At 44.6% G+C, this 19,535-nt stretch overlaps 1 protein-coding gene across 1 annotated transcript in view; it reads left to right on the plus strand.

The window, feature by feature from the left end:
- The first annotated feature begins 211 nt into the window (after positions 1–211).
- RAB3B (RAB3B, member RAS oncogene family) overlaps positions 212–19,535 on the plus strand; it is a 65,235-nt gene continuing 45,911 nt past the window's right edge. Inside the window, exons 1-2 of the mRNA XM_032416831.1 lie at positions 212–378; positions 10,149–10,376. Coding sequence (XP_032272722.1) covers positions 10,149–10,376 — 228 coding nt within the window. The 5' untranslated portion in view covers positions 212–378. The remainder of the gene's footprint in view (positions 379–10,148; positions 10,377–19,535) is intronic.

Genomic DNA, 19,535 nt, shown 5'->3' on the forward strand with positions numbered 1-19,535 from the left:
AGTCTGTGGAATGAGATGTGACAATAAAGATAAATCACGGTAGTCACCCAGATACCGGCGAACTCAGTGTGGAGGGAGGGCGGGGGCCCAAGATAAAACGAATTTCTACACCTGCCGGCAGCTGGAGCCCGGGGCGGAGCGAACACAGACTCCGCCCCTGGGCGGGGCGTGGGTGGGGCCTGGACGCGGCAATAGCGGAGCCGAGCTGTAGCCAGAGCCTCAGCCCTAAGTAGCCGCGGTGGGCACCAGACCCGACCCGCACCGACTCGCACCACCGTGCTCCGCGAACCCGGCTGCGCCTTCTGCCGCGTGCCGCCAGGTCCGCCGTCCCGCAGCTTTGCCAGGAGCAAGCCGCTCGTAACGCACCCGGAGTCCCAGGTAAGGGGCGCGGCCCGGGCACCCCGCCTGGAGAGAATCTGGGACCCACCCCGGCTCGGGGCTCTGGCGACAGCGAGCGGGCGCTGAGGAGTGCGGGCAGCGGGAGGCGACACCGAGGATAAGGGGCTGGGAGAGGCCGCTGAGGAGGGGGCACCATGGCCGGGAGGGAGGCGCATAGCCTGGGAAGGGGCGCTGAGAGGGTCTACCGGACCGCGAGGGCGGCGAGGGGTGCTCCGAGGGCAGGGGGCGGCGGGAGGTGGGAAAGCAGAAGTGGCCACTGGAGCGCAGTAGGGGCTCGCTGGGGGGAAACACGGGGCGTTGGGGGCGGGGAGATGTAAGGAGGGCCTGAGAGGGGCAGTGCGGGAAGGGGGTGCCAGGCAGCTGAGGGACGTGAAGCGGGCGCTGAGCGAGGGCACTGAGGACAGCGAGGGCAAGGGGGCGGCGTGGAGGGCAGTACACGGGGTCCGCAGGGTCGTGGTGAGCTGGGGAGCAGTGAGGTGATGAGGGAAAGGGTCGCTGGGCAGAGGGGGGTGTTGGTCGGGGAGAGGGGAAGAGGGTGAGGGAATGTGAATGGAGAGCTGGGAGCGAAAAGGATGCGGAGCCCGAGGCCAGCTTGGCGCGGGCACAGGGGATAACCGTGAGTCGGGGCTGGGGGGGGGGGCTCGGAGGTGGGAAGCCTGCAAGAATGGGAAGGTGGGAGGCAAGGCTGGGTCTACCCAGACTGCAGAGGAAGGGGGCGGGGAGCTGGTGGAGGGAGAGGGCAGTGGCCTTGGATATGGGCAGTGGGCGCCTGAGTTCTGTTAGGGGTGGGGGGCGGAGAGGCACTGGAATAGAGCAGGGGTCCGGCGGTTGTGGGTGGAGGAACTGTCTGGGAGCTTGGAGCGATTAGGGTAGTGGGTGTGCTGGGTTAGATTAGGGAGGAAGCCAGGTATGGGTTGTGTGAGGGTGGAAAGACAATGGGGCCCGTATGGAGTCCATGGGCACCCAGGTGCTAAACGTGTCTTAGCTACTCAGAAGGCTGAGGAGGGGGCGCAGGCACTGAACTCTGATACACCACCACCTGGGATCACAGACAAGAAGAGAATTTTGGACGGAAATAGTCATCCACTGGCCGCCTCTGTTGATTAGTCTAAACGTATGAAGGATTTTAGGGAGGGCAGGGTGGCAGCCTCTGGGAGCTAATAAAGGTGTGGAGGAGAGTGGGAGAAAGACAGGGCCCTCCATCCCAACTTCCAGGAATTCAGATGGAAAGGGGTTGGGGACAGTAAAAGGAGTGTGTGTTTACAGGTGGATGCCCATCTGTTCTGTGCATAAAAACGGAGAAAGACCATGGAATACCATGAAAAGCCCTGGCTATGGTAGTGGGAAGTCCTGGCACTGTGTTAGCCAGAGAAGACATTCTGCCAGAAAGACGATGGGTAAGGGAAGGCTTTCTGGTCATGAAGGATTTAGCCAGCAGTGGAGGACAGTTGTGTTCCTATCAGAGGAAACACTATGGGAAAAGGCAAAACTCTAAAATGATCTCCAGTCCAATAAGTAAATCTCCAGTTTCTTAAGGAATATGATGTGAAGAGAGATACCAATAACCTATAGAGGATGTTTTAAAAGATTTTCCCCCTAAGCTCAGAACTCCTTACGGTTCCTCTCCATCTCCCCAGAGTACAGCACAGGGTGTGGTGCACAAGAGATGCTCAGTGAATGTTGATTCAGTGAACAATTGACCCGTGCTGGTGCTCCTGCCTCCAATTCACTCATCCCCCCCCACCCCATTGTTGTAAGAAGCAAATATGGTAACATGGGTGAAAAGAGCTTCATAAACTATAAAGCAGTGTACAAAAGAGAGAGGCCACTAATATTATGCAGGTGTGCCTACACTCTGTGCAAGACAGAATGCATCGAAAGCACTTAGTAGAGTTCCTGGCATTTAGTAGGTGTGCAATAAATGGTAGCTATTATGATACAGTTTCTGTGGCTCTAAGAGACCTGGGGAAATAGTGAGGAGGTGGGCTGGGCTAGGCTGGCTGTGCTGGGTTGGGGAATGTCTAAAGAAAGGTTGAATTAAAAATAGAGTATGGCTTTAGGGAGCAGTTTGCATATAATAGGGTGAGGTCCACATTTGCCCAACTCCCTTCCTATCCTCACTAAATAAATGTTCCCAATGAGAAGATGGAGTACATTTACTGAGCACCTGCTATATGTCATATATTATCTAGATGCTTTACCAACATTGACTATAATTTTTCCAACAATGCTTGTTTTACAAATGAGGAAACTGTGTCTTAGTCATGTAAAATTTCTTGGCCAAGGTCTCACAGCTGATAAACGACAGACCTGGAAACTGAATCTGGTTTGTTTGATTTGGAACCCCAAGCTATTTCTACTACCTAGGATGACTTGGTAGAAGAAAACATGAAGCAAACAGAAAAAAAAATTTTTTAAGGAGTTTATAAGGCACTTTCCCATATATTGGTTTTTAATTCTTACAACAGTTTGCCAGGAAGTCTTTTGTTAACTCATTTTATAGATGAGAAAACTGATCTGCCTGAGGTTTCACGACTGCTGAGAGAGCCAGGGCTCAATCTAGGTCTCTAGGACTCAATCTTGTGCTATTTCTATCAAGAGAAGTTCAGGGCGCCTGGGTGGTTCAGTTGGTTAAGTGTCTGCCTTTGGCCCAAGTGATGATCCTGGGGTCCTGGGATTGAGTCCAGCGTTGTGCTCCCTGCTTAGCTTGCTTCTCCGTCTGTCCCTCTCCAACCCCACCCCCACCCCCTTGCTTGTGCTCCCTCTCGCTCTCTCTCAAATAAATAAATAAAATCATAAAAAAAAAAAAGAGAAGTTCATTCATTCACTTCTTTACTACATGTAATGAGTTGATCTCTTACTAGATTTTAGGGCTCTTCTCCTACTCTCTCCCCTCTTTCTAGCTGGAATTAGCTTCTCCTTAGGTGCTTATTTCTTCTGCCTATCAGACTGAAAGCCTTATTTGTTTTTCATAGCAATCCTCCGAGGGGCCATTTTCTTCTTTCCCCCAGCTTGGGACCAGAGATGACTTCCCAGATGGTCCCTGGGCTTTCATCTTTATGGCTTGTCACGGAGACAGTGAACTACCTAGCTCTATCATTTATGTGACTGTCAGAAAAGACAGGGAAGATCTGATCGATGCTTATCTTACAAATGCGTTCTGCACTCACCACTGTGCAGTGACCTGTCTGTTCCTATCTGCCTCAGGCGGCTGCCTGCTGGGATGCTTTTTGCCTCTCTTCCAAATGTCTGTGTAGCCCCTGCCACCTTCCTGAAGATTCCCTTAGAGGCTTCCATCTGAATGTGCCTTTCAAAGGAACCTCCCTGCCCTCTGGTTCCACCTCTCCCCATTCTCACACCACCTACTGGGAAAGCTACGCTGTGTGCACATAAACAGATGTTGACAGTACAGTATGGCAAGTTTTAGGAAAGAGCTGCACAGGGTGCTGGAGATGCTTCTTTACTCACCCTAAAAATGTTGAAGTTTTAAATTTCCCTAAGCCTAATCCAGTCTGGGAGTCATTAAATAACAGAAGGTCTAGTCATGATACTCCAGCTGACTTGCTATATGACCTTGGACAAATCACTTCTCTTTATGGAGCCTCAGTTTTTTGTTTTTTGTTTTTTAACCTGTGAAATGAAGGGAAGTGGATCAGATTAAGAACTGAAACTAGTTTTTACTCTTGCCTCACTCCCTGTGGTAGACCTAGCTCATAAGGGCAGGCACTTTCCCCGCTGATTGTCCATGAGGCCACGTGCGTTTTTCTCAACACAGTGTATGAAACACATTCATATGCATTCTCTTAACTTAAAATCCACAGCAGCTTTTGGAGGTAGGTAATATTATCACATCATAGATGAGAACATTGAGGTTCAGAGTTTAAATGGCTTTCCCAAGTTCATACATTGAATTATGAGAAAGCTGGGACCAGGAGCCAGGCTTTTTGTTATGGTGAAGCTACCACACTCCCAAATCCGTTCTTATTCCAAAAATCTAAGAGTGTAAACAGCTGCATCAGAAAAAAATGAAGACTAATGATATGACATTTACATCAATAGTCTGGCACATGGCAAATGCTCAATAAATGTTTATTGAAAGGAGTAACGTGCCCTAAAGATTTGCTACAGGTCCAGTGTAGTCAGAGTGTAAGGATGGATAAAACTCAGATGGATCCAGAAGAGGAGGCAGACAGCTAATTGTAAAACAAGCTCCAATAATGTAGTCCAGATTAGGGAGAAAGCAGTTGAACAAGATTTGACTACAGAAGTGAATTAAAGGGGCCAGTGAAATAATATTTATTGCATACCTCTAATGGGCCAAGAAACCATGCTAGATTAATTACATATGGCAACTGCTCATTCTATTTGTACCCCAACTTCGTGATGTAGGTGGTATTTTTCTCTGAAGTAAAAATGCTGTGACTTAGAGAGGTGATATGACTTGCCCAAAAATGCAGCTGAGGACTAGAACAGGGATTTTGAACTTTCCTATAATGAAAAAGACTAGGTCTAGTCTCAACTGTTGGCTTTGAGGCTTGAGCAAATCCTTAATTTCTGGTCCTCAGTTTCTTGATTAAATGGGAATAATAATATCTGCCCATCTAATTTTATCTCCCAGGTTTAGAGGATTAAATGAGATAGAGGATGTGAAATGAGGTAAGGAGCCAATCTGTGTTTCAGTAAAGTTACTGAAACTTTATTTATTTATAATTGCTGTTATTTAACTTGGTTAAATAACTAAGTTATTTAACTTTAAATGACTGCTGGTTAACCAGCAGTTCCATTTCTAGGGATCTTTCTCAAGGAGATAAATAGGAAACTGAGCAAGTATTTATGTAAAGACATGACCACTCTGATTTTTTTTTTTTAAAGATTTTATTTATTTATTTGACACAGAGAGAGAAAGCACAAGTAGGCAGAGAGGCAGGAAGAGAGAGAGGGAGAAGCAGGCTCTCCACTGAGCAGGGAGCCGGATGTGGGGCTCGATCCCAGGACCCAGGGATCATGACCTGAGCTGAAGGCAGCCGCTTAACCGACTGAGCCACCCAGGCGCCCCAACACCACTCTGATTTAATTTATAATAATTAAAAATAGAAAAATAAAGGAACAATATTAAAGAATTGGTCCTATGACACATCCATAGGATGGAATAGAATGTAGTCAATTGAAATGATATTTGTGAAGAGTTTTAAAAGTCTCAGAAAAAATATTTATGGTATAATGTTAAGTGGAAAGAAGCAGGATACAAAACTAATGGAAAGTGTGATCTCAGCTATTAAAATATACATAGAAGATAATAGACATATAGATATAGATAAAAAGTATAAACAGACCTCTATGTTTATATAGACAAAGACTAACCCTGAAGGATACATACATTGGTAACATATTTGCCTCTGGGGAGAGGAACAGAGGCTGGGAATCACGGTTGAAAGCACTAACTTTACTCTATAAACCTTTAGGTTACATATTACTTATTTTTTACGGAAAAAATTAAGAAAATAATGCCAGCTACAGATGGTGATAAGATAACGCTTGTAAACAGTAAAAGTTTGAATTATTTTCAATGTATGTATTACTTTTTAAATCAACAACTAATAAAATATAATTTAAAAACAGATGGTACTTTGTTGCATAAGAAAATGAGGGAATACATTTAAATGTTAACAATGGCAGTTTCTGAGTGGATGGGGTGTCTTGTGTTCTTTTCTAATTTTTTATAATGAATATATACTTTCAAAGCAGAAATCCTCTCTTGTAAACAAAAACGACCGGCAGCGGAGTAGGGGATGGTGTGAGGCTGTTGCGGTTGCTTCCCTTGTTTTTTTTTGTTTGTTTGTTTGTTTGTTTGTTTTGTTTTTGTAAAGATTTTCTTCCCATTTAATGCTTCCCTTGTTTTAGGTAGAGAAAAAAAAGCGTCATGTCTTTGAATTGCCAATTCCTGAAACAGGCTCTGCATCTAGTGCCATGAAAAGCTGGAAAGTTAGGTCTCTGAGACAGTTTAAGCAAGCAATGGCACCCTCCCCTCCAATCTCACTTTCATCTTCCGTGTATTTGCTCCACATGTCCAAGTGTCCTGGGCATTTTCCACACCCACTAGTGAGTGTTGTCATGGGGCAGATTGGTACAGGAGTGGGACTGAGGGTCTCAGATAAAGGCTTGAGAGCTGGGAGAAAAGAGAAAGAAGAACAGAGGCCACCGGAGGCTACTGGTGGCATATTAAATGATGTGGGAAACAAAGGCAGAAGAAAAATTATTTACTACCTACAGTCCATTGATAAGTCCTTGAAACGGGCAGAGTGCCATTCCTCAAGGAGCTCAACTGCCTCTAAGTCAATGTCGACACCTTGCTAAGGGCAAAAGGCCCACTGAGCCCGACCCCTCCCCAGTCCTCTCTTGATGAGAGAGCAGAAGGTTGGCTGAAGACAAAGCACAAGCTGACACCCTGCAACCTCCCCCCACCCCCCCACTCCTGGGTGGGACAGTGTGAGATTCTTTCAGGAATCTCCCAACTATCAATGTTAATACCTTGCTAGAGGGGAAAACAACCTTAACTTGACAATGGCAAGGCCTCCATTATCTTGTAGGTCCTCTTTAGCATATGAAAGTTCTTTTGAAACCTCCCTTTTCCTTACCTCCCCAACCCCATAATATATAATCAGCCACCCCTCATAACCCCGGTGCAGCAACTCTTTCTGCCCACCGGTCCTGTCCCCGTGCTTTAATAAAATCACCTTTTTGCACCAAAGACGTCTCAAGAATTCTTTCTTGGCCGTCGGCTTCAAAACCTAACGTCTTTCCTACATCATTAAAGGGCTGTTAATAATCCTACATATTTGACCTTTCTTCAAGAGAGCTTTAAACTTTCTACATTTGTCAGTTCCTTGTCCTTACAGCTCATCTGAGAGGCGTATAGAGCTAAATCCACCAGTCAAAATCTCTTTCTTTTCCTTTGAGGAACAAAAACAGGAATTTTTTTTTTTTTAATTAAAAATTTTTTTAATTTAAATTCAATTAATTAGCATATAATGTATTATCAGGTTCAGAGGTAGAGATCAGTGATTAATCAGTTGCATATAATACCCAGTGCTCCTTACATCACATGCCCTCCTTAATGTCCTTCATTCAGTTACCCCATCCCCCCACCCTCTCCCCTCCAGCAGCCCTCAGTTTGTTTCCTATTAAGAGTCTCTGGTTCGTGGGACGCCTGGGTGGCTCAGTTGGTTAAGCGACTGCCTTCGGCTCAGGTCATGATCCTGGAGTCCCGGGATCGAGTCCTGCATCAGGCTCCCTGCTCGGCAGGGAGTCTGCTTCTCCCTCTGACCCTCCTCCCTCTCATGCTCTCTGTCTCTCATTCTCTCTCTCTCAAATAAATAAATAAAATCTTTAAAAAAAAAAAAAAAAAAGAGTCTCTGGTTCGTCTCCCTCTCTGATTTCATCTTGTTTTATTTTTTTCCTTTCTTCCCCTTTGATCCTCTGTTTTGTTTCTTAAATTCCACATCTCAGCGAGATCATATGATAATTATCTTCTCTGACTGGCTTATTTTGCTTAGTATAACACCCTCTATTTCCATCCTCGTAGTTGCAAATGGCAAGATTTCATTTTTTGATGGCTGAGTAGTATTCCACTATGTATATATACCACATCTTTATCCATTCATGTCGATGGACATCTGGGCTCTTTCCATAGTTTGGCTATTGTGGACATTACTGCTATAAACATTGTGGTGCAGGTGTCCCTTCGGATCACTACATTTGTATCTTTGGGGTAAATACCCAGTAGTGCAATTGCTCGGTCGTAGAATAGCTCTAATTTCAACTCTTTGAGGAACCTCCATACTGTTTTCCAGAGTGACTGCACCAACTTGCATTCCCACCAACAGTGTAGGAGGGTTCCCCTTTCTCTGCATCCTCGCCAACATCTGTCATTCCCTGACTTGTTAATTTTAGCCATTCTGACTGGTGTGAGGTGGTATCATTGTGATGAGTGATGTTGTGCATTTTTTCATGTATCTGTTGGCCATTTGTATGTCTTCTTTGGAGAAATGTCTGTTCATATCTTCTGCCCATTTCTTGATTGGATTATTTGTTCTTTGGGTGTTGAGTGTGATAAGTTCTTTATAGATTTTGGATACTAGCTCTTTATCTGATATGTCATTTGCAAATATCTGCTCCCATTCTGACTGTTGTCTTTTGGTTTTGTTGACTATTTCCTTCTAAAACAGGAATTTCTAAAGAGAGTGACACCCTGGACATTATCTCATGTGAGGGCTGTCCTCCCACCCTCTTCTGATCACTTAACACACCTGTCCAAGAACCCAGTGCTGAGCATAAGGAGAGATTGCAGGTGGGGAAGTAGGGCACCTGCTACTCCAATAGGACTGTGGGACTGAGTGCTGGATTATGGGGTTCAGATCCAAAGTGTTCTGGGAAAGGTGGCAGGTTTGAGAGAGCTGGGATCTCAGGGAAGGCCTGGCACATAAATAAATACTTGCTGAATGGATGAGTGAACAAATAAATAAAGGATCGAGGCTTCAAGGGATTTGGAACAATAATGACTTATGTTCACAGCTGTGTGGGATTTACCAGTTTATTAAGGTCTTACTTATTGTTATCTCATTTGAGTCCTGTAACAGCCCTGTAAGGAAAGCAGGGCAGAAATTGTCCTTTCCATTTTCCAGATGATGAGATTGAGTCCCAGAGGGATGGGGTAACTTTTATTAATCCAGCACACATTTACTGAGTGCTGATTATGTACTAGGACTTGTGCTAGAGGCTAGAGATGGAGAAACGAAGTACATTAGGTCCCAGATGCTTGGTCTGAAGGAGGAGCTGGAATAGTAAACAGTTGTGAAATGATACCAGTGCTGTTAGCATGCCCGGGGGGCGTAGAGGCAGGAGGGCATGTGTACCTCTGCCATGCACGGGGAAGGTGAGACTGCGTTTGGATCTATAAGGATGAAGAGGAGTTTATTAGAAGAGTGTTGTGAACAGAAAGAATACGTGTCTAAAGGGACAAAGCAAGAAATAACGTGGCATATTTAAAGTGTAATTTGGTATAAAAGTGGCACAGGTTGGTAGGGAGAAGGCTTGGGGAAGATAAAGTTTAGAGAGTTTATTCTTTGGTTAGTTGGTTCTTTGTCAAGTTAAACAGTTTGGGCTTGATCTTTAGAGCCATGGGGAGCCATGAATGTTTTTGAAATGGGAATGATAGCCCTGTGCTGAGCCTTTCCTGGAATATTCATGTGTTTACTGTTTTGGCTTTTTCTTTTCAAAACTCAGCTCAGGAGCTGCCTCCTATGGGAGACTCTCCTTGACCATCATGCCTTCAAATTGGGTTAGATGTCAGATGTTTCTTGTGGGCTTCCTGGGCCAAGGCTTCCCTCCGTCTTATGACTTACCTACTGACTTGTTACTCCATGTTTACATGCTTTTTCACTCTAATCTGTGGCCACTCAGAGGTCATACACCATGTCTGATTCATATTTGTAGTCCCTATACCCAGCACAGGGCTTGACCCAAAGCAACATGCTCAGTAAATATTTGCAGAAGGAATGAGTGGGAGGAACCGGGTTCCACCCCAATCCTGAGACAACATTTGGAGCAGGTGCAGTACTGGGGTGATTCTGTGGTGTGTGTGTTTCTTCAGTGATGCTTGGGTGGAGAGTATGTGTGTGAATGGTGGAGTGACCATTAAAGATTGGTGACCTGGAGGTGTGTTCCTGAGTGACCACAGGTGTCTCCTACAGATGGCTTCAGTGACTGATAGTAAAGCTGGAATCAAAGATGCTTCCGACCAGAATTTTGACTACATGTTCAAACTGCTCATCATCGGCAACAGCAGCGTTGGCAAAACTTCCTTCCTCTTCCGCTATGCTGACGACACCTTTACCCCAGCCTTCGTCAGCACTGTGGGCATTGACTTCAAGGTGAAAACAGTCTACCGCCATGAAAAACGAGTGAAGCTGCAGATCTGGGTGAGTCCTGGGCATCTCAGGGGGTGACAAGTCTGCTAGTATAAGGGCTGGGAGGTGGGTGCCAGTTTGGAACTTCTGGGTCTTATGCACCAGTGCTATTGAAGGTCTGGCCCCTGGACTGCCCCTTGCTGATTTTATAGAAGTTTCTCTCCTCTGGGGGCTCAGTTGCTTCTGCTGCTTAACTAAGAGGCTTTATCCTGCCCATACAAATGAGTGACCAAGAATCTGGGCTTTGGAGTTAGAAATTTGGATTCAACTTCCAGTTCTGCCACTTATTAATCATGGAATCTTGACTAAATTACTTAACCTCTCTAGGCTACCTTTTCCTCTTTGGGGATTATAATAGCATCTACATCATAGAGCTGTTGGTTCTTAGCATAGTTCCTGGAATGTAGTAAATGCACAGTAAATGTTAGCTCCTGTGTCCATAATCTATCACTGCATAACAAGTCACTTCAAAACTTGATGGCTTAAAACAACAGTAGTTCATTATTACACAGTTTCTGTGGATCAAACATTTGGGAGTAGCTTGGTTTCTATCTTGTGGCCTCTTATGAGGTTGCAGCCAGATATTGGCTCGGGTTGCAGTCATCTGAAGGCTTGAGTAGGGCTGGAGGATCCCTTCCAAAGCTGCTTACTCATGTATATCAGGTATTGGCTGTTAGCAGGAGGCCTTAGTTCTTTCCCATGTGGTTCTCTCCTTGGAGTTGCTTAAGTATCTTCATGGCATCCCCCAGGGGAAGAAAGCCAAGAAACCAGAGAGAAAGTGGCAATGTCTCTTATTACTTAGCCTTAGAGTAGTCTGTTGGTCACTGATTCAGTGTAGGAGGAAAGTAAACAAGGGTATGAATCCTGGGAGGTGAGGATCATTGGGGACCATCATAGAAGCTGGCCACCACAGCTATTATTATTGGTATTTACTACCAATTTATTAGTACAGTGGTACTACTACTAATAATAAGAGATATGTAGATCTCATATATATATATATACATATATATATATAAGATGATATAGCAAAATGTAGATCATATACTTTTCTTTCTTTTTTTAAAAGATTTTATTTATTTATTCGACAGAGAGAGAGAGATAGCGAGAGCAGGAACACAAGCAGGGGGAGTGGGAGAGGGAGAAGCAGGCTTCCCACGGAGCAGGGCGCCTGATGCGGGGCTCAATCCTAGGACCCTGGGATCACGACCTGAGCCAAAGGCAGACACTTAACAACTGAGCCACCCGGGCGCCCTGATCATATACTTTTCAATAAGGAATTAGTACCAGGATTGGAAATTTTGAAAATTAGTGATTTAAAGTATTCAAAGCATGTGTTATTTATTATCTCTCCATTCAGCTTGTTAAATGTACATTAATACATTGTGCATATATTTTATTGGATATATACAGTACTTTTTATAAATTATCTCCATGTATTATCTTACAATTAACCCCATGGGGCAGATATTATTTTAATTCACTCCTATTTTACAGAAGAAAAAAATTGAGACTCAGTAATTAACTTGCCTTAGGTCGACCACACAGTTGCAAAGTGGAATTCCAACTCAGACCTTCTGATTCCAAGTTACATGCTCTTTTCTCTACACTGTGCATGTGAAGTCTTACAGAGCCCATACTTCCGTTTATGATAGTTAAGTATTAATTTATATAGCGATAAAAGTTTATTTTGTTCATTTAGTCTCTATTAAAAGTATTGAGGAATTAGGAGTTATTAGAAATGCAAGAAGCTAAACAGACTACTTAGTTCATTGGTTCTAGAAGTGTGGTTCTAGTCCCAGCATTACCTGGGAGTTTGTTAGAAATGCAATTCTAGAAATGCAAATTTTCACGCCCCTCCTGAGACCCACTAAATAAGAAACACTGAGCTATGGCCCAACAATGTGTGTGTTATAACAAGCCTTCCAGGTGACTTTGAGGCAGGCTAAAATTGAAGAACCACTTTGGTTTAACTACCATTTGGTTTGCCCATCTCATGGTGAGAATCAGTAAGCATTTATTAAGTACCTATTATGTGCCAAGTGCTTCCCCTTGTGTGGTCGAACATCCTCTTCACAGCCAGTGCACAGAGAGATGAGAGCACAGGGTACTGGGGCATGGTGAGTAATACAGGGGAACTGGAGCAAGGCTGCGGAGAGCAGAGAGGGGTGCTGAGAGAGAAATTTGCTGGAGAGGCTATCAGGCAGCAGCTTGAGGGTCAGGGAGACCTTGCACAGCAAACAGAAGTTTCTTGTCATGGGCCAGGGTTTACCTACCTGATAATTGTTGAGAGAGCTGAAGAAGCTATTAGAATGTATTTTTATCTATGGACATAAAATGCATGTTGACTAATATTTCTTATGTGGATTGACATTCCACATCACATGGTCACATATCCTGAATTCAAAAAGTCTTCCAGTAGGGGAAGACCTTCTGCCCTTCTAAGGGATTGGCAGGGGTGGTTCCCTCACTCCTTCATTTATGTTCAGCCGTTGTGAGCTTTTGCAGTGGATTTATTGATTATACCACCCTTATTTAACTAAATAAGCCTTCACGATGGATATGTGGTTTTAAAAGTATCCTGCAAAGAAACCTCTGCCTGAAGACTATATCAGTATAGTGAGCCCAAGTGAGCACGGAAAATGGCTGAACTGATGTTTCTCTGACTCCCAGCACAAGTTCATTGTCAGGCATGTTTTGAGGTAAAATCAATGATCATCTAATTAGATCTGACATAGTCAATCACATTGCTTTTGCTAAAAAAAAAAAAAATTGGCAAAGAGATTTTGTGCATGTGTGCTTTCCTATAGCAAAAAAAGTCTGTACTATTTATAAATGCATTAAAATGTAAACATTGAAATATTAGTTATATCATTTTTATGTATTTTAACATCTTTTGTGTACAGAAGTAGATATATATGTACATATGATCTAAGTAAATATACAAATATTGTGGTTATGTGCTCACATGGCCTTACTTACAGAGGCTTAAGTTTGGAGACCATTGCCAGACAGTGAGCTATAGAAGGGTTTTATCAAGGTCGGATTTGCATTTTAGAAAAATCCCTTGCTTCGGTTTGGAGGATAGATGGAAGCAAGGCAAAGAAGCCAGTGGTTTGGGTAAGTTACAAAGGGCCTAAATTAAGTCTGATTGGGCTGTGGTAACAAAATACCACAGACTCAGTAGCTTCAACAACAGAAATTTATTTTCTCACAGTTCGAGAAACTGGAAGTCCAAGATCAGGGTGCCAACTAGGTTGATGTCTGGGGAGAGGTCTCCCCTAGGGTTGCAGGTGGCCGCCTTCTAGCTGTGTGCTCACATGGCCCTTCCTGGGTGCTTATTATATATGGAGAGTGAGTGGGCTCTCTGGTGTCTCTTCTTATAAGGACACTAATCCTATCAGATCAGGACCCCACTCTTATGGCCTCAATTAACCTTAATCTCTAACTTAGAATCCCCATCTCCAAATATAGCCACATTCGGGGTTAGGACTTCAATGTATGAATTTTGGGAGAATACAGCATTTGGAACATAATAGTAAGACAGTGACAAAATGACCTAAGGGATGGAAATGAGGGTTTGCAGGTTTGTCGATGGGGGGCTACATGTGATAACACAGTATTGTGCCTGGCATGTATCAGGAACACAGTAAATGTTAGGTTCCTTTTCTTCTCTGCTCCTAATCCATACACAAAGGCTGACTGGGTCCCTTCCCAGGTTTTCCACCTGTGGTTCCAGGAGTGCTGGAACAGGACAGGCGCTGTCTCAAATGTTCAATTAAATTTCTCCAGCCAGTTTGATCTCTTGGGATTTCAGAAAGCCATTGTCAGCGTGGAAGGAGGAGAGAGGGAACAAGAGGAGGTTCTGAGCATTGCTGAGCAGGACCATTCACAAAAGGAGTTTCTCTCATCTCTGAAGGGTGTTGGATGATGAAGGTATTGGTAGTGCTTTGTTCCCTGGGGTCCTTGGCTACATAGGTCCCTGAGAGCCCCCTCTGTTCCATGAGAGGTTAATTATTGTGGATCAGAGAAGAGAATCTTACTGGGGAGGTGGGGGTAGGGGAGAAATCTCATTAATAGAGAGTGAGAGCATGCACAGGTGTGAAGGGAGAGAGACTTGGTAACTCCACAGCAACAGACCTGACTAGAGGCCATTTACTGCTAGGTGCTGGTTGCCAAGCAACCGCTGGAGGCCTGTGGGAAGAGATGAGTGGGAGAGGGCCTTCCACTACTTCTGTTTGGGGCCCACTTCAGGGACTCTTGGGCCTGGTGCTGGTCAAGGGAAGAATCGGGGTGTCTGCAGAAGGACTGAGCTGACCTAGGACTCTGGAGTCCTGGGTTTCAGTCCTGGCTCTGCCCTCTAGTCATGTGATCTGGAGTGACCCTTCTGCTCCATGGGCCTGTTTCCCTAACTATCAAAGGGAGAAAATAATCCTTGCTCTTCTTGCCTCATGAGTTGTTATGAAGATCAAGTGAGGAAATGCAAAGGAGTGCCTAAAGAGAACTCTGAAGCCTTGAGGAGATCAGGGGATTATGGATGTTGTCAGCCATGTGAATTCTTCTTGTATGTGATTTCAATCATTCTTTGTATCTTTCCCACCTTCCCTCTGACCCAGGGAGGTAGTTACCTCCATAAAGAATGGGTGTTTGAGGTCGGAGATGTGAAGTTCCTTATGTGGAGCCAAACTGTAAACTTCATTCTTTAATTCATTCAGTAGACATTGTGCCAGGCATTGTACTAGCTGTGGGGAAACAGACTTCCTGCTCGCATGGAGTTTGCCCTCTAGGAGGGGAGATAGACACTAAGTACATGAATAAAAAATACCTAATTTGGGGGCACCTGAGTGGCTCAGTCAGTTAAGCTTTGGACTCTTGGTTTTGGCTCAGGTCATGATCTTGGGGTCATGAGATCAAGTCACACATCGGGCTCCGTACTCAGCAGGAGTCTGCTTGGGATTCTTTCCCTCTCGCTCCCCCTCTGCCCCTCCCCCTGCATGTGTGTGCGCACACACTCTCTCTCTCTCTCTCAAATAAATAAATAAATAAATAAAATCTTTAAAAAAAAAAACAAAACTAATTTTATCAGTGGTAAGGGCCCTGAAGGAAAAGAATAGACTTGTTTCAAACCCAGTCCACTGGGGGACTCAGAGCTCTGAAATCACTGAAATGTGACTTAAATCTCATCCCTAGGCTTGCAACTGGAGTTCAGGGTCAAATTCTATTCACAATTTTTTTTCTTTTTTTTTTTTTGAAGGCTTCCCACTGAGCAGGGAGCCCGATGCGGGGCTCGATCCCAGGACCCTGGGATCATGACCTGAGCCGAAGGCAGATGCTTAACCGACTGAGCCACCCAGGCGCCCCTCTATTCACAATTTAAAAGGCTAGCTTTGTTGATGATTTTCACCACACCAGTTCACCTCAGGCCTATCTCCGTCAGGGGACATGATACCAGGGGTCTCTGTGGGGGAAAGATAGTATCTCCTCCTGCCTACTCCTACCAGTGAGGCTTTTTTGATGACCTGCATGTCAAGAAGACTTTAAAGATAGGAGTGCTTCATGTATCTGGGGTTTATTTGTATATGGATTGGGAAAAGACCGGCTGGCCTGCCCAACATTCTTCTTTGCTTGTTTAAGAACTCTGTTTTGTGAAGGATTTATAGGCCGCTGTCCTTACTCCTGGGCCTCTCCTGGTATTACTGTTTTCCATCATCTTTCTTTCTCTACAACTCATTCCTCTGAAGCCCTCAGTTACTACAGCACTTGTGTGTACCGCCATTATTCTATTTGTTTTGTTGTGTTGGTGATGATATTGGAAGGATAAAGTGTGTAAAGCACTAACATAATGCCTGGCATGGAGTAAACACTCAACAAACAGTAGTTTTTATTAAGGTTCCAGGGTGATCAAGAAATGATATTCCTTGGGCGCCTGGGTGGCTCAGTTAGTTAAGCGACTGCCTTTGGCTCAGGTCATGATCCTGGAGTCCCTGGATCGAGTCCCGCATCGGGCTCCCTGCTCGGCAGGGAGTCTGCTTCTCCCTCTGACCCTAACCCCTCTCATGTGCTCTCTCTCATTCTCTCTCTCTCAAATAAATAAATAAAATCTTAAAAAAAAAAAAAAAAGAAATGATACTCCTTTTCTTCCCTCCTCAAGTTTGGAACCAAGTGAGAGAGTCAGAGAGATGGGGAGTAATGTGATAGCCTCATTACTGATAAAAGCTAGGATGAAGCTCCTGGTCCAAGTCTTCAGGGAAGTGGAGCTTGCTAATACTTCACTCTGGAGTCAGATAGACGTAGAAACCAATCACAGGCCAACACGGGCCAGCTGCAATTAGCTCATGCAGTATGCATCCAAGGTCAAAGTACATGTGGCCCAGACTTACTAATGCTTCAGGCCTAAAGCATCCCACCCAGGTCTGTGTTAGATGCCTCTATCTCCATGTTCAGTCTTCCTCATGGAGGAAGGGAGGGTTCCTCCTCCAACAGCTCTTTTTATAATTAAAGAGATAGATAGAAGTAAGCATTCACTCCAAAGGGAAGTTGGACAGAGTAATGAAAGCTGGGAGGGGCGCCTGGGTGGCTCAGTCAGTTAAGTGTCTGCCTTTGGCTTGGGTCATGATCCCAGGGTCCTGGAATCGAGCCCTGCATCAGGCTCCTTGTCTGCGGGGAGCCCGCTTCTCCCTCTCCTCCCTGCTTGGACTCTCTTTCTCTCTCTCTTAAATAAATAAATAAAATCTTAAAAAAAAATAATGAAAGCTGGGAAAAATAGGAAGAGTCTTAAGAGATTTCCTGGGAATCCTGAATTCTACAGTAATAATGGGTGACTTCCTATGTCACCAGGAGCTGAGAACAATAAGACCAGATGAGATAGCGCTGTCAGAGAGTCAGCTAGGTTCACTTACTATCCAACTACCTTATTCCCACACAGCCACCTTGATGAAACTTAGGTTACCACATGGCTTTTGAGTCACTTATAAATAAGAAAAGTAGTGAATATTAAATTGGGGAATGTCAAAGACTTATATCTTAGAACCAGTAATATAAGAATGCAATAAATATGGAGCGCCTAGTGGCTCAGTCAGTTAAGTGTCCGACTCTTGATTTTGGCTTAGGTCATGATCTCAGGGTGGTAAGATCAAGCCCTGCATAAGGCTCCATGCTGGGCGCGGAGCCTGCTTAAGATTCTCTCTCTTCCTCTCCCTGTGCCCCTCCCTGCCCTACTCTCTCTCTCTTTCTCTAAAAAAAAAAAAAAAAAGAGTGCAATAAATGTAATGGAGCTTAGGAATGTGGGGAAATATAATCATACTAGAAACCTACATTAAGAAGGATTGTGGCTCTTAGGCAGTCTTTTAACAAATACTTACTATGGCTTACATTGGGGATAGAGAAATTAATACAGTTCTGGAGGTCAGAAGTTCAAAATTGGTGTCCCTCGGTTAAAAATTGAAGTGTTGGGCGCCTGGGTGGCTCAGTTGGTTAAGCGACTGCCTTCGGCTCAGGTCATGATCCTGGAGTCTCGGGATCGAGTCCCACATCAGGCTCCCTGCTCAACAGGGAGTCTGCTTCTCCCTCTGACCCTCCTCCCTCTCATGCTCTCTGTCTCTCATTGTCTCTCTCACAAATAAATAAAATCTTAAAAAAAAAAAAAAAAATTAAAAAAAAAAAAATTGAAGTGTTGGGGCGCCTGGGTGGCTCAGTCATTAAGCGTCTGCCTTCGGCTCGGGTCATGGTCCCAGGGTCCTGGGATCGAGCCCCGCATTGGGCTCCTTGCTCAGCGGGAAGCCTGCTTCTCCTTCTCCCACTCCCCCTGCTTGTGTTCCCTCTCTCGCTGTGTCTTTCTCTGTCAAATAAATAAATAAAATCTTTAAAAAAAAAAAATTGAAGTGTTGGCAGGTGTGTGTTCCTTTTGGTGGCTCTGGGGAGAATCCGTTAACTTGCCTTTTTTGGCTTCGAGAGGCCACTTGCATTCCTTTGCTTGTGGCCCCCTCCTCCATCTTCAAAGCCAGAGATGCAACATCTTTTTTTTTTTTTTTTAAGATTTTATTTATTTACTTGACAGAGAGAGACACAGCGAGAGAGGGAACACAAGCAGGGGGAGTGAGAGAGGGAGAGGCAGACTCCTCGCTGAGCAGGGCTCGATCCCAGGACCCTGGGATCATGACCTGAGCTGAAGGCAGACGCTTAACCGACTGAGCCACCCAGGCGCCCCGAGATGCAACATCTTTTGATCTCTCCCTCTCTTGCTCTCTCTCTCACCTTCCTGCTTTTCTCTTAAAAGGACCCTTATGATTATCTTGGGCTCACCTGAATAATCAGGATAATCTCCCATCTCCAAACCTTAATTTAACCCTATTTGTGAAGTCCCTATTGCCATGCCAGGTAACATATTCATAGGTTCTGGGGATTAAGATGTGAGTATCTTTTGGGACGCTATTGTTCTGATTACCACAGCATCTGTTGATAACATGGAAAAGATCTGTTGTACACCTGAAACTGAAATTACATGGTACGTTAACTAACTGGAATTTATCTATCTATTTATCTGTTTTTGAGAGAGAGAGAGAGAGCTTGTGCGTGCGCAAGAAGCAGGGAGGAGCAGAGGGAGAGAGAAAATCATAAGCAAGTTCCATGCCAGTGCAGAGCCAGACAAGGGGCTTGATCTCACAACTCTGAGATCATGACCTGAGCTGAAATCAAGAGTTGGATGCCCAACCAACTGAGCCACCCAGGCACCCCATTAACCAACTGGAATTTAAATAAAAATGAAAAAAGAAACAACAACAAAACAAACAAAAGGGACATGTGGGTGGCTCAGTCGGTTAAGCGTCTACCTTCAGCTCAGGTCATGATCCTAGGGCTGGGGATTGAGCCCCGCATCGGGCTCCCTGCTCAGCGGGAAGCCTGCTTCTCCCTCTCCCACTCCCCCTGCTTGTGTTCCCTCTCTCGCTGTGTCTCTCTCTGTCAAATAAACAAATAAAATCTTTAAAAAATATATATATATATATAAAATAAAATCTTTTAAAAAAGCAAAAACTAACTAACTAGAAGTGATAGAAGTAAAAAAATAATAACAATAACACGGAAAAGATCTAATATAAATGCTCCCTATCCTTCAAGGCTCTACCTCCCTCTCCTCCGATGCTAGTCCCCTCCGCTGACTGCCTGAAACAGGTA

The sequence above is a fragment of the Phoca vitulina genome, unplaced genomic scaffold (genome assembly GCF_004348235.1).
Source record: "Phoca vitulina isolate PV1807 unplaced genomic scaffold, GSC_HSeal_1.0 scaffold2, whole genome shotgun sequence".
Lineage (NCBI taxonomy): Eukaryota > Metazoa > Chordata > Mammalia > Carnivora > Phocidae > Phoca > Phoca vitulina.